The sequence below is a fragment of the Hylobates moloch genome, unplaced genomic scaffold (assembly GCF_009828535.3).
Source record: "Hylobates moloch isolate HMO894 unplaced genomic scaffold, HMol_V3 SCAFFOLD_2, whole genome shotgun sequence".
Taxonomy (NCBI): Eukaryota; Metazoa; Chordata; class Mammalia; order Primates; family Hylobatidae; genus Hylobates; species Hylobates moloch.
The window spans coordinates 156,435,741-156,450,431 of NW_026652277.1; the positions used below are offsets into that span (position 1 = coordinate 156,435,741).

General features: G+C 40.1%; 1 protein-coding gene across 4 annotated transcripts in view; it reads right to left on the reverse strand.

Moving 5' to 3' along the window:
• Positions 1-14,691, reverse strand: part of NHSL1 (NHS like 1) — a 359,178-nt gene that overhangs the window by 293,143 nt on the left and 51,344 nt on the right. For all 4 annotated transcript variants that reach the window (XM_058435592.1, XM_058435593.1, XM_058435594.1 and 1 more), the window contains exon 2: positions 12,978-13,158. In XM_058435592.1, coding sequence (XP_058291575.1) covers positions 12,978-13,005 — 28 coding nt within the window. In that variant the 5' untranslated portion in view covers positions 13,006-13,158. The remainder of the gene's footprint in view (positions 1-12,977; positions 13,159-14,691) is intronic.

Below are 14,691 nucleotides of genomic sequence, written 5' to 3' on the forward strand. Positions count from 1 at the left end.
CATTTGGTCACAACAATTTAACAAGTCTCTAGGAAGTTCCAAACTTCCCCTCATCTTCCTGTCTTCTTCCGAGCTCTCCAAACTGTTCCAACCTCTGCCCATTACCCAGTTCCAACGATGCTTCCACATTTTCAGGTATCTTTATAGCAATGCCCCACTTCCCGGTACCAATTTTCTGTATCAGTTCATTCTCTTATTGCTATAAGGAACTACCTGAGACTGGATAATTTATGAAGAAAAGAGGTTTAATTGACTCACAATTCTGCAGGCTGTACAGGAAGCATGGCTGGGGAGGCCTCAGGAAACTTACAATCATGGTGGAAGGTGAAGGGGAAGCAGGCACATCTTCACATGACAGAGCTTGTGAAGAAAGAGGGAAGGGGGAAATGCTACATACTTTTAAACAAGCAGATCTCGTGAGAACTCACTATCATGAGAACAGCAAGGGGGAAGTCCACCCCCATGATCCAATTACCTCCCACCAGGCCCCTCCTCCAACACTAGAGATTACAACTCAACATGAGATTTGGGTGGAGACACAGACCCAAACCATATCAAGACCTGAATGGCCAAAGCAACTTTGAAAAAGCAAAACAAAGTTGGAGAGCTAACTCTACCTGATTTCAATGCTTCCTATAAAGATATATTGTTCAAGACAGTGTGAGATAGAAGTAAAGGTAGACAAATAAATTAGTGAAACAGAAAAGAGAGTGGAGAAACACGCCCACACATAAATGGAAAACTGATTTTCAACAAAGGTGCAAAGGCAATTCAGTGGAGAAGGGATCCTCTTTTCAAAAAATGGTGCTGGAATAATAAAACATCCATATGCAATAATAATAACCTTTTATCCATGCCATGCACCATATACAAAAATTAGCCCCAAATTGATCATTGACCTAAATGTAAAACCTAAAGCTAAAAAACTTCTAGATGCTAACATAGGAGAAAATCTTTGTGACCATGGGTTAAGCAATGATTTCTTAGATACAACACCAAAATTATAATCCATTTTTTAAAAACTAATATATTGGACTTAATCAAAATTTAAAAATGCTCTTTGATGGATACTGTTAAGAGAAATAAAAGACAGACCATAGATTGGGAGAAAATACTTGCAAAGCACATATCTAATAAAGGACTTGTATTAGAATACAAAGAACTCTTAAAAAAAAAGAAGTTGCCCTGCAGTAAAAGAGTGAAATTGAGAAGCAAAATGAGTACTGGCAGCATTCTGACCCTAAATGTTGGTTGCCCTGAGATGTACCTAGACTGGGGCTTCCCCAGTTTGGTTACATGAACCCATAAATTACCCTTTCTGTCTGGTTCATGTAAGGTTTCTATTACTTATCACCAAAAATACATCCTCATTTAGAGGAATGGAAGTATGAGAGAGAGGATCCAAAAGATGGAACATAAAAATGATTTTTCTATAAGAATAACTAGGCCGGGCGCAGTGGCTCAGGCCTGTAGTCCCAGCACTTTGGGAGGCCAAGGCGGGCGGATCACAAGGTCAGGAGATCGAGACCATCCTGGCTAACACAGTGAAACCCCGTCTCTACTAAAAATACAAAAAATTAGCCGGGCGAGATGGCGGGCGCCTGTAGTCCCAGCTACTCGGGAGGCTGAGGCAGGAGAATGGCGTGAACCCCGGGGGGGAGGAGCCTGCAGTGAGCCGAGATCACGCCACTGCACTCCAGCCTGGGCGACAGCGAGACTCTGTCTCAAAAAAAAAAAAAAAAGAATAACTATCGAAAAACAAAAGATTTAGTGTGATCACAAGAACTGGTGGCTAACTTGATCATACACTTGGCTATGAGTTTAGTTTTGTTTTGTTGGTTTGTTTGCTTGTTTGTTTTTGAGACAGAGTCTGTATCACCCAGGCTGGAGTGCAGTGGCATGATCTTAGCTCACTGTAACCTCTGCCTCCCAGGTTCAAGTGATTCTCCTGCCTCAGTCTCCTGAGTAGCTTGGATTACAGGCATGTGTCCCCACACCCGGATAACTTTTGTTTTTTTAGTAGAGACAGGGTTTCACCATGTTGACCAGGCTGGTCTCAAACTCCTGACCTCAAGTGATCCACCCGCCTCGGCCTCCCAGAGTGCTGGGATTACAGGCATGAGCCACTGCGCCTGGCCAGGTTCATTTTTTTACTGAGTATGTATTCTATTTTTAAAAAATAATTTCAACTTTTATTTTAGATTTGGGGGTACATGTGCAGTTCTGTCACATGGTAACGCTGCATGATGCTAAGGTTTGGGGTATGGATGATCCCATTACCCAGGCGGTGAGCACAGCACCCAACAGGCAGTCCCTCAGCCCTCAGCCCCCTCCCTTCCTCCTCCCTAAAATTTTTAAAGCACACATATTTCAATCCAAAAAAAATTAACTGCTAGATATTGACCCTAGATAAACCTGTGCACCAAGAGAAATGTGTAAAGATTTTGCCACAGCTTCATTGTAATAATAACACAATTATAAACAACTGAGTTGTCCATCAAAAAAGGACTAGTTATGCAATCCATTGTAGATTCATATCGTAGATGCGCTAGGTGGCTCATGCCTGTAATCCCAGCACTTCGGGAGGGCAATGCAGGAGGATTGCTTGAGGCCAGGAGTTCAAGACCAGCCTGGACAACATAAGAATACCCCTATCTCTACAAAAAAAAAAACTACACACACCAGTAGTCCCAGCTACTCAAGAGGCTGAGGTGGAGCTTGAGCGCAGGAGTTCGAGGCTGCAGTGAGCCATGATTATGCCACTTGCACTCCGGCCTGGATGACAGAGCAAGACTCTGTCTCATAAATACATACATACATACACAAAGATTCATATCATGCAATGCCTGGCAATAGTTAAAAAGAATGAGATGGATCTGTTTGCACTGACATGGAAAGAACTACAAGACATTGCTATGTAAAATAAGCAAATCAAATCATTAGCATATTTAGTGTTTAAAATAAAATACACCAAAAACCCTCTATATTTCTACATGGGAACATGCACATATAAGTAAATGTATACAAAAGAACTGGAAGTTTCCACCTCCAACTGTTAATTGGGTTTACCTCTGCGGAGATGGGGATTGGAAGCAGTTAAAAGGAGCCTTTCACTACATCTGTTTTGTTTGAATTGTTTGCACATAAATAAATTCACTAGAACTTGTTTAACTAAAACGAAAGAGTATTAATAATTTTACTGAGTGTAAATGGTGTACTAGCTATTATGTAAAATAGATAAGGTCTCTGCCAAATGGAAATGGCTACATGTACACAGTTTTAGAGTCAATATATTAGGGACTTATGCTCATAACTTCCAATAATAAAGTGATCAAGTAATACTAAAAAAAGAGACTTTTTTTAGAAGGTCAATTAGGATAGGATATAAGGAACAGACAATGTTTTATATTTATGAATAGAATATCTGACTAATGGATGGTTTTTCAGAAGCTCATCTATAGGTTCCTTGTTGGAAACTCAATGAATTTTCCCCCAGAAAGGATGTTTAGATTTCCAAGTCACAAAATCTGTTCTATCAGTGTTCTGTAATAGGACACATCAGAAACACTCCAGAAACTAAGGCAAAAATTTGTTGAATGCTACAGAGGAGCTCACAGAATCTAGGGATACATGAAATTTCAGCCCTTAGGAAGAACAAGGACCAACGTAACTCTCAGATATAGGCTACTAATGGACAGATGTGTTATCAATCTTTTCTGAAAATCAGAATCTTCAATCAAGTGATATAAGAAAAATATTGGTAAACCCTTGTATCTGTCTACTTCAGCTTCCTAGATTCTTGAAACTGGCAGGTCCTCAAAATGTTGAAGTTTTGAAGACTTTCTAAGTTCACATCCAGCTGTGCTACTTGCCATGTGACTTTGAACAAATTACTTAATTGTAACTATCTTCATCTGTAAATATGGGGACAAAACCGTACCTAGCTCCTAGACTTTTTGAGAGGATTAAGTTAAATGTTAAATTATTGGTATAGAATATATATTCAATTAATAATAACTCTGATTATTTTCTTTTCATAAACAAAAGTACATCAAAATGTTAAGTATTCATAATAGGGCATGTATAAAAGGACAGTCTCTCATCATTTACAATAAGATTCTCTAATAAGAGCATTTTATTCTAATTGTAAAGAGAAATATTTTTAAAGGTATGAGTTGCAATAATCTGATGACTAGAATTATAGTATGATCTGCTACTCAAATGAGACATTTTTATGATCAATCGACAATGTTCAGATGTCTTTAGTAGAGTTTAAGAACTACAATTAAGGAAATTTTACCCTTGTAAGTTAATACAATTTTTGCTTCCAAAGAAAAAGATAATAGAGTTCTTTAATTGGAACTGACTTAGTTCAACAGACCCAAGTGAGTTTCAAAAATGTATATTTCATGCCGTGGTTCTTTTTTTGTATATTCATTATTCATGATGGTTCTGTCTTGGTCTTGAAAAAATAAACACCAGAATATTTCAAAATACTGAACTGTCTGTCCTGGCAAGAAATAGATCCCAAATGACTAAAACCAAAAAGGTCACAAGATGTTTCCCTTCATTCTGTCATTTGATCTTAGATAGGCTGCTCTCAAAACACAAGCTACAATAAGTAGCTATTTCAAGACAAGACAGCCCAAATCTATCATTTAAAAGAGGAAATAAGTGGTGAGGACATTGCATTCCTAAACTAGAACTTCTGAACTGAAAACTTTGTTTGTTTAAAGTAATTCCACATGACAAGAAATCAGTAAGAGAAGAATCCCACATTAGTGATGGCATATTAAGAGCTGGCTTTCTGACCACCCACTTCACTGCCTTTCTAACCAGCCTCCTCTACACATATGCAGGTTGCAAAGTGAGACACTTGCTTTCCTACACTCCATGCGATGGAGGTAGAATAGCCACGTGGCCCAGTTCTGCCCAATGAAGTATAAACAGAAGTCTCTGCTTGAGGCTTCTTAGAAATGCTATTTTAAAGGCTGGGCAGGCTGGGCCCCGTGGCTCACACTTGTAATCTCAGCACTTTGAGAGGCCGAGGCAGGAGGATCACAAGAACACAGGAGTTTAAGACCAGCCTAGGCAACACAGGGAGAACCCGTCTCTACAGAAAAATTTAAAAGTTAGCCGGGCATGGTGGTGCGAGCCTATGGTCCCAGCTACTTGAAAGGCTGAGGTGAGAGGATTGTGAGAGCCTAGGAGGTCAAGGCTGCAGTGAGCCATGATGGCACCACTGCACTCCAGCCTAAGTAACAGAACAAGACCCTGTCTCAAAAACAAAACAAAACAAAACAAAAAATCAAATAAAGGTTGGGCTGGCAACTTCCACCACACTTTTCACCTTCTTCTTCCTCTTTCTTCCCACTTGGGACACTGACAAGATGCCTGAAGTGAAGCTATTTTTCACACAAATGAGAGCCACATGAAGACATGGTTGAGCCACCATCTCAGGCCTGGAAACTTGTCTCTAGATATCTTTGTCACTTGAGGCAAATAAACTCCTTACTTATTTAAACCTACCTTTCTGGCCAGGCGCAGTAGCTCACGCCTGTAATTCCAGCACTTTGGGAGGCCAAGGCGGGTGGATCACCTGAGGTCAGGAGTTTGAGACCAGCCTGGCCAACATGATGAAACCTCATCTCTACTAAAAATACAAAAATTAGCTGGGTGTGGTGGCAGGCACCTGTAATCCCAGCTACTCGGGAGGCTGAGGCAGGAGAATCACTTGAACCTGGGAGGCGGAGGTTGCAGTGAGCTGAGGTTGCAGTGAGCCAAGATCGCACCATTGCACTCCAGCCTGGGTGACAAGAGCAAGACTCCATCTCAGAAAATAAAATAAAATAAAATATAAATAAATAAACCTATCTTTCTTGGGTCTTCAGTTTCTTGCAGGCAAACACACTTGTAACTGATAAAAGTAGGCTGGGCACAGTGGGTCATGCCTGTAAATCCCAGACCTTTGGAAGGCCGAAGTTGGAGGATCACTTGAAGACAGGAGACTAAGCCTGGGCAACATAATGGCAACTTGTCTCTAAAAAAAAAAAAAATTGGTCGGTGTGGTGGCATGAGCCTAGCTACTCAGGACGCTGAGGCAGTGGGATCACTTAAGCCCAGGAAGTCAGTGCTGCAGTAAGCTATGATTGCACCATTGCACTCCCAGCCTGGGTGACACAGCAATAACCTGTCACTAAAAAAAGTAGCAATTTATTTTTCCAGAGACTATAAAGCACCTTAAGGAAAGATGTTTTCATCAGATTGCACTAGGAATGCCTGAGAAACTTGATATACATGGTGTGAAATGTGAATTTTTCTTTCCTGTGCTTATTACCAAAATCAACTCTAATGAAAAAACAAAGCTAACAGTTTTGAAATTTTTTATTGACACGTAGAATGAATACAGTCATCCTTCAGTACCTGTGGAAGATTTGTCCTAGGACCCCCCCACTGATATCTAAATTCAGGGATGCTCAAGACCCTAATATAAAATGGCATAGTATTATTTGCAAATAACCTACACACATCCTCCCCATGTACTTTAAATCATCTTATAATACCATTACTTATAATACCTAATACAATGGAAATTCTATGTAAATAGTCATTATACTGAACTGTTTAGGGAATAATGACAAGCAAAAAAGTCTGTTCATGTTCAGTACAGAGGTAATTTTAAAAGTTTTTTTATCTGCAGTTGATTGAATCCACGGGTGTAGAACTCATGAATACAGAAGGCTGATGTATATAATTTTAAGAGAATATCAATGAAATTGTAATGTCAATACATAGTATCTTTTCAGTTTTCTTTTCCTAAGGAAGGTAAAAAACATAACAATTACATAATGTTTTTCTTTTTGTTTGTTTTGTTTTTCTTGAGACAGAGTTTGACTCTGTTGCCCAGGCTGGAGTGCAATGACACGATCTTGGCTCACTGCAACCTCTGCCACCGGGGTTCAAGTGATTCTCCTGCCTCAGCCTCCCGAGTAGCTGGGATTACCGGTGTGTACCACCATGCCCAGCTAATATTTGTATTTTTTGTAGAGATAGGGTTTCATCATGTTGGCCAGGTTGGTCTCGAACTCCTAACCTCAAGTTATCCACCCACCTCAGCCTCCCAAAGTGCTGGATTACAGGCGTGAGCCACCACGCTTGGCCCTACAATTACACAATGTTTTTCACACTGGGGGTGGGGTAGATGAAGTAAATAAATATGTGCATCTCTTAGAACAAAATATGGGGATTTTCCAAGCTCTACCACTCCCTGCCCCACCCCTTTCCTCCTGAATTTACGATGTACATTTTGGAGACAGTTCTAGATTATTTCTAATTTTTGTAATTAAAATTACTTAATGGTATTATAAACTGGAGAAAAGTTACTACTATCTTTATTAGACTGATTTCCTCAAAATAGAGACTTTTGAACTACAGGCAGGGTTTACCTCCCATGAAAGGGCCCAATATCCATCTGTGGGTATTTTAAGGCCTCTGTACACCTGCCAGATCAAAGTTCTCATGCCCCTGGGATTAAGTTAGTAGTTGGTCATCACACATATAATTGTATAATTTAGGGCATAGGGTGGGGTCACCCAGGGGCTAACTCAGGGGAAAAAAAAACCTACAGATATGGAGGGAAAAAAGACCTCATAAGATCACCCCCCTTCCATATAATATCCCTCCACCACCACCACATTTGAGTTAGAGTCATCATGCAGTTATATTTAAGGGACTCTGGAGTAAGATTTCACTGCAGCAAGTTTATACTGATTTTCTTTTAAAAATTAATAACTGGATTAAGACACGTCCTAGTGCCACTTATAAATGCAAATATATGACTTGGGAGGGGCAACACATTTATTCAGCAACATTCCCATACACTTTAAAGTTTACTTGGATTAGTAAATAAGAACAGTGGAGAAAACAAACTATTCATTTGACTTTCAGGTTGCTAATTCTTTAATTGCATTAATTAAAAACTAGTGCAACCATGAACTTACATTCACATCCCCAAAAGTATTTAATCAATCAGTCACGTAATAGTTTCATAAATGTGGGCAAATTAACTCATCTAGTTTGTAAAAATAAAGCTACTACCTCACCAGGTGATTGTTCACATGAACATGTGTGAACCACATAGCAACACAGAAAGTCTCAGATCCCAGGTATCCTGAGCACCAAGGTCTGCTAACTTATTCTAGGGCAGTAGAACAATAATCCGGTATTTTTCCAAATTCTGCTGTTAGCTCTGTTGAAGTCCTCTGGGGCTCTCTCAACTCTCATGGCTATACTGACTGCAACCATCTCGGAGACACGTAACAGGTCTGTTGACTTCAAACCCCAAGCCCTTAGTCATTTACCATTGCTATACTGTCTTGGCATAGCATAAAAGTCTCTAGAGAGATATGACGCAGAGCCCTTTCCAAGGAAATGCACATTTATTATTCCTAGGACCAAAGTTTCTGCCAGATATTCATCTACTCTGTGAGCTGGGCTAGACAAGGTAGAAACCACAAGTATGTCTTCCCTTTAGGCTCAGAGCAAAGTCAGGGCATCTTTTCTCATAAGCTCGGGGCTTAGAGAGTAAAGCCACAGTCCAAAGAGAAAACAAACCCTCTTAAAGCTCTGCAGGGAACTTTATGAGAGGGAAGATGACTCAGCACAAGAGAAAGAGTGCGTTGATGCCTTTGTTCCTCCAGAATGATGGCCTCATTGTGTTCCTGACATCTTTGATGTGTCCTTTAATGCCGGCCACTGCAAGATGTTAGATTATGGGAACAGGGTGGTGGGGAGGGTGCTGTGGTCAACATATGCTTTCAAGGCTCCATCTACTTTATTTTTTTTTATTTTTTTTTTTGAGACGGAGTCTCGCTCTGTCGCCCAGGCTGGAGTGCAGTGGCGCAATCTCGGCTCACTGCAAGCTCCGCCTCCCGGGTTGACGCCATTCTCCTGCCTCAGCCTCTCCGAGTAGCTGGGACTACAGGCGCCCGCCACCACGCCCGGCTAATTTTTTGTATTTTTAGTAGAGACGGGGTTTCATTGTGGTCTCGATCTCCTGACCTCGTGATCCGCCCGCCTCGGCCTCCCAAAGTGCTGGGATTACCAGCGTGAGCCACCGCGCCCGGCCTGGCTCCATCTACTTTCAACTTCCTTAGTACATGTTCATCCTTCCCTCCTATGAAGTCTCTTTTTTTTTTTTTTTTTTTTTGAGACAGAGTCTTGCTTTGTTGCCCAGGCTAGAATGCAGTGGCACGATCTTGGCTTATTGCAACCTCCACCTCCCAGGTTTAAGCGATTCTCCTGTCTCAGCCTTCCGAGTAGCTGGGATTACAGGCGCCTGCCACCATGCCCAGCTAATTTTCGTATTTTTAGTAGAGATGGGGTTTCACCATGCTGGCCAGGCTGCTGTGACCTCAGGTGATCCACCTGCCAGGCGTGAGCCACCACGCCTGGCCCCTCCTTTGAAGTCTTGTAACACAACTTATTCTTATCTTCAGATCTCATTATTTTTATGGGAATAGCTCTTCTCCTTAGCTTGATTATACATTATCTGAGAAAAGGATGCACAGATTAGAAGTAGACTGTGAAGGCAACAAATACTTGCTAAATGTTTGTCATTGATAAGATAAGGGAAAAAGTATTTGATAAAAGAGATAACTCCTACCTGGTGTAGGAGTTTGGAAGCATTCTTACAAATCAAGAAATGTTGAAGAAAAATGTCTGGAGGTGTCACTAGACTAGGAAAGTGGGTCAGGAAGCATGAGAAAAACAAGATATTCACTAGAAGAGGAAGTGGATTTTGAGGCCAGGAATAAGGTCAGTGCTGCAGACACTGCAGGAATAACCACAAGAGAAATTCCAGCCAGGAGGGGCCGCCCATGCCTGGGGAGCATTTAGCGGGTAGATCCACATTTGAACTGTTCCTCAGGGCCTCTTCTGTGGCATTGGGGAATATCACTGTAGGACTTTGGACTATTGTGATTTGTGTATTGCAAAACATATGCATACAGTCGTTTGTTTATCTCTAAACAAAGCTTGATTTTACTACACTGCAATTATTGAACTTGCAAGGGGAGTTCATACCAGTTTACTGCACTATCCCGTGGACAGTTGTCTCAGGTTTTGGCTCATGCCAAAGCACATGATTTTGGAGTAGAAAAAACTGCCATTTCAACTTTCTAAGCCTAGTTTTCGCTCTTCCGAAATGGGAATCTTTCTCATCTCAACAAGGCATTGCTTTTAACACCTTACCAGAGATATATAATAGACCCTTCATGAGTATTAGTTTTCTTCCTGTCTTTATGCCATAAGTATATCTGGAAAGATGATTATAACTTGAAATATTAGTGTATATTTAAGCCATAATAAATGTTTCCTAGAAGAAAGCGAAGGAAATAGCCTGGAACGTCAGAATCATTGAAGGAAGCCCAAGAAGGCATTTAGTTACTTCAGTATTGCTCTTCTAAACAGATGACCTATGACACAAAGCAAACTATCTTTCAATTAAGTTATTTTTGTTTTATGATGCGTTCAGTTTTCATAAAATCAACTCTAGGAATTAGTTTATTTCCTTCCATGAAGAAAACAATTTTTTGATTTATATAAAAAAATTATATCTTTTATATCTATATCATACATAATTTTAATTTTAAATGCTGCTTAAAAGTAATTTTAACTGGCATTTTCATTGGCTGATACTTACAATGTTGAATATTTGATTTTGCTTATATGAGACATATTTCTAACTATCCATTTAGATATTCTCCTAAGGTCTCTTACCACATCAAAAGGATATATAAAGAAGTGTTCTTTTAAAACAAAACTGAGAATATAGTAATCATGTTACTATCTATATGTATCTCATAACATAATGTTGATGTTGTAAAACTCAAATATGCACAGTAAAATTTATTTTTAAAAATACCAAAACTGAGAAAACAGCAACCAATAATTTTTTCTTGGTCCTAAAAAGAGCAAACACAAACATATCATTTTTCTATGCATGCATAATAAACATCTTTACTTTTTTTGACGTAGTTAACAGTCACTAATAAAGTCAGAGGATATTGATGATATATATATGCACATATATATAATTATATTAAAAAAGGAAATGTCTATTTCAGGCCCAAATTATTATCTGTTAATCAATAATCATTAGTAAATAAGAAAAGGTACTTCAATCAACAAATACTTACTGAGCTTCTATTATATACCCAGCACATAGTGCTGGGTCCTATAAATCTGGGTGTGAATGAGACCCTTTATTTCTTACTAGTTATATTGTATATTTATAAATGATTAAATCATATATGCTTTATTTTTTACTGCATTAAAACACATGTACTTCTTAAAGCTTAATATTTAAAAACATGAATTTTATCAGAAAAATAAATCAACAAAGAAGCCAGAGGGTTGGGTCAAAATGTTTCTCAGCTGTAACAGCTCCTAGATTGATGGCCAATAAGCTATCTGGAAGTCATTCTCTTCCTTTAAAATTCAGCCTAGTTATAGAAAGCCCTCTCGCTCCCACAGGGCATATTAGCAATAGCAATTGAGATCAGAGGGTTGCAGGAGTAGAGATAGGGTTCATACAAATTGAAGCCATATGTACTAGATGAGATTATTGTCCAAAATTCTTCCCTCCATCCCTCAGTCATGTAAACCTAAAGCTCACTGAAGTGGGTGGGGTGTATTTCTCCCCTCTATTCATGATCCACCCATGTAGCTGGCTCTGGACATGGAATGTCACTGAACATGACACACGCAAAAGACTTAAATGTGCTTGTGTCCTTCAGCTCCGCCTCTCGCACCCCTGTGACTGCCACGAAGACAGCATGCACCAGCCAGCTGCTATCCCTTCAGTCTGGACCCCAGAATGAGACACACAGTCTTATGTTTAACCTAAAGTCTGCCAAGCCAAGATGACCCACAGCCTGAAGCAGTTATCCCAGCTGACCCACAGACCTGTAAGCAAAAAAAAAAAAAAAAAAAAAAAAAGCTTCATGTTGTAAACTACTGAGTGTTTTTGGAGATAAGAAGATAAACAGCTAACTAAAACACCACCGCTGGTTAAAATAAACAGCACATATTTTCACTTGTTCACATTGGTAGGTCCAGATTATAACATTCTAATAGTATGAAGACTATGTATTTTACATAAAGAGGCTCTAACAAGTTGCACAATTAGTTTAAGATCCCTATTAGAAGTAATAAACCATATCAATGTAGAGAATTATGGTGGGAGTCAGTAGAAAGTGAAGAAACAGGGCCACAAATGAGTAAAGGAGGTCTAGTAGGCTTGTCTGTTGAGTTACTGAGTACTGGCATGTCCCAATGGCATTGACACAACCGTCACACTTGAATTCTTTTCCTGTTAATAACACAAAGCTTCTCTTTTCCATTCATAATTGAAACATACTTTCATAGGTCAAAGACTTTGGCTTCAGAAATTTAATAAAATGAGACTTTAATTTGATATCAAATCTAATTTGAAAGGCAAGCACAGTGAGTGATGGTCTTCTTTGTTTAAGTTACTGAGGAAAGTACAGAGGCGACTATTATGTAAATTACACACTTGTACCAAGACAAGGTTGAATGCTGTCACAGTGAGCTCTGTGAATGGAGGTGAGGCAACCATGCAAGCTGAGAAAAATAATGAAGAAACGATTCATTACACAGCACACATCCTATGTGTAGGACACAAAGGCAAGCAGAATCAACACGCAACATGTTCGCCAACACCATACTCACATCGGGAGGAGAAATGTAGTTTCAATAAAACATTATCCATAACTTGCTGATTTGAACTTTTCTGCTTGGTAGTTGTGTTGAAATCTAATCTTAGATGTTGTTTCTGTTTTATGGGTGTAATGTGTGTAAGAGGTAGGAAGTGTTGCCTCAGTTAGTATCCAGTTGTTGTGAGTGATAGAGAAGCCAGCACAAATCCACTTTAATGGGAAAGAAAAAGTACTTACTCATGTAGCGGAAAAGCCTCAGTGTCATGAACTGCTTGACCCAGGAACTCCAAAAATGTAATCAAAATTTGTTTTCTTTTAGTTCCTTGGCACTGCCTTTTGCTGTGTCAGCTTCATTTTTAACATTCATGTGGTAGCTTCTGTATTTCCAGGCTCACATCTGCCTTATCACCACAGGTTCCTGTGGAAAAAGAAAAATGAGGCGGGGTGTGTGGTGGCTCAGCCTGTCATCTCAGCACTTTGGGAGGGCGAGGCAGTTGGATCACTTAAGCCCAGGAATTTGAGACGAGCCTGGGCAACCTAGAGAGACCTTATCTCTACCCCAAATTTTAAAAATTAGCCAGGTATGGTGGCATGTGTCTGTGGTCCCAACTGCTCGGGAGGCTGAGGTGGGAGGATTGCTTGAGCTTTGGAGGTCAAGGCTACAGTGAGCTATGATCTCACCACTGCACTCCAGCCTGGGCGACAAAGATGCTGTCTCAAAAAAGAAAAACTAGACACCATGCAACTGTAATATTCACTCAGATGGAACCAATCACTGTAGCCAGGGCCTCATGCTTCTGTGGCATTACTGGAAGTGTGCACACTGATCATTTTCAATGACAGGTGGGGCTAGGAGAAAGGTTCCCAGAAGGAAATTAGGGTCCTCTCAGGAAAATAAGATTTATTTTTGGTGAACAAGCAACAGCAACTCTCTTCAATAGCAGGAGTTGGCAAACTATGGCCCATGGGCCAAACTTATCCTACTGCCTGTTCTTATACAACCCACTATTTTCAGGCTCAAATTACTATCTGTTAATCAGTAATAATAATTACTAAATAAGAAAATAATGTACGTCAATCAATAAATATTTATTGTAATAAATTAAATTATTTATTGTAAAGAAGCCAGTTGGTTAGCAGAAAGAGATGCAATAAAGATTGGGTTTTAGGCCGGGTGCAGTGGCTCACACCTATAATCCCAGCACATTGGGAGGCCGAAGCAGGAGGATTGCTTGAGCCCAGGAGTTCAAGACCAGCCTGGGCAACATAGTGAGATTCCATCTCTACAAAATATACAAAAATAAGCCGGGTGTCATGGCATGTGCCTATAGTCCCAGCTACTCGGGAGGCTGAGGAGGGAGGATTGCCTGAGCCCAGGAGGTCGAGGCTGCAGTGAGCCGTGATCTCACCACTGCATTCCAGCCTGGGTGACAGAGCGAGACTGTCTCAAAACAAACAAACAAAACAAAAAATCCCCAGATTATTTCAAACAAGGTCACATTCTGAGGTTCCAAGTGGACATGAATATTGGAGGGAGAGACATTTAACCCACTAGAGCCGGGTTCAATAAAATCATACTCTCAGGAATTTGAAATGGGGCAACTAATAGTGGGAGTCGAAGTTTAAAAGATATCCTAGAAGGGAAGGGCAGGAGGAGCCTGGAGCAAACCAAACTTATGAGCAAGATAAAAGTACGAAAAATCATAAATGGTAGTTACAGCAGAAGCTTTGAGGAAGGGAAATGGTGTGGAATAAACCATAAGGAAGTCAGCTGGTAGCAGAAAAAGAAGCAAAAGGACACTAAGAGGAGCAGAGATCAAGAGTATCAGAGCCATGTTAGTAATACCACAGCACTCAAATGACAAGGATAATGCACTGTCCCTTAGCTGCCATGGAATCAGTCCAGATTCTGAAGATATCTGTTGGTCTTTGGTTTCTTTGAGATTCTGTG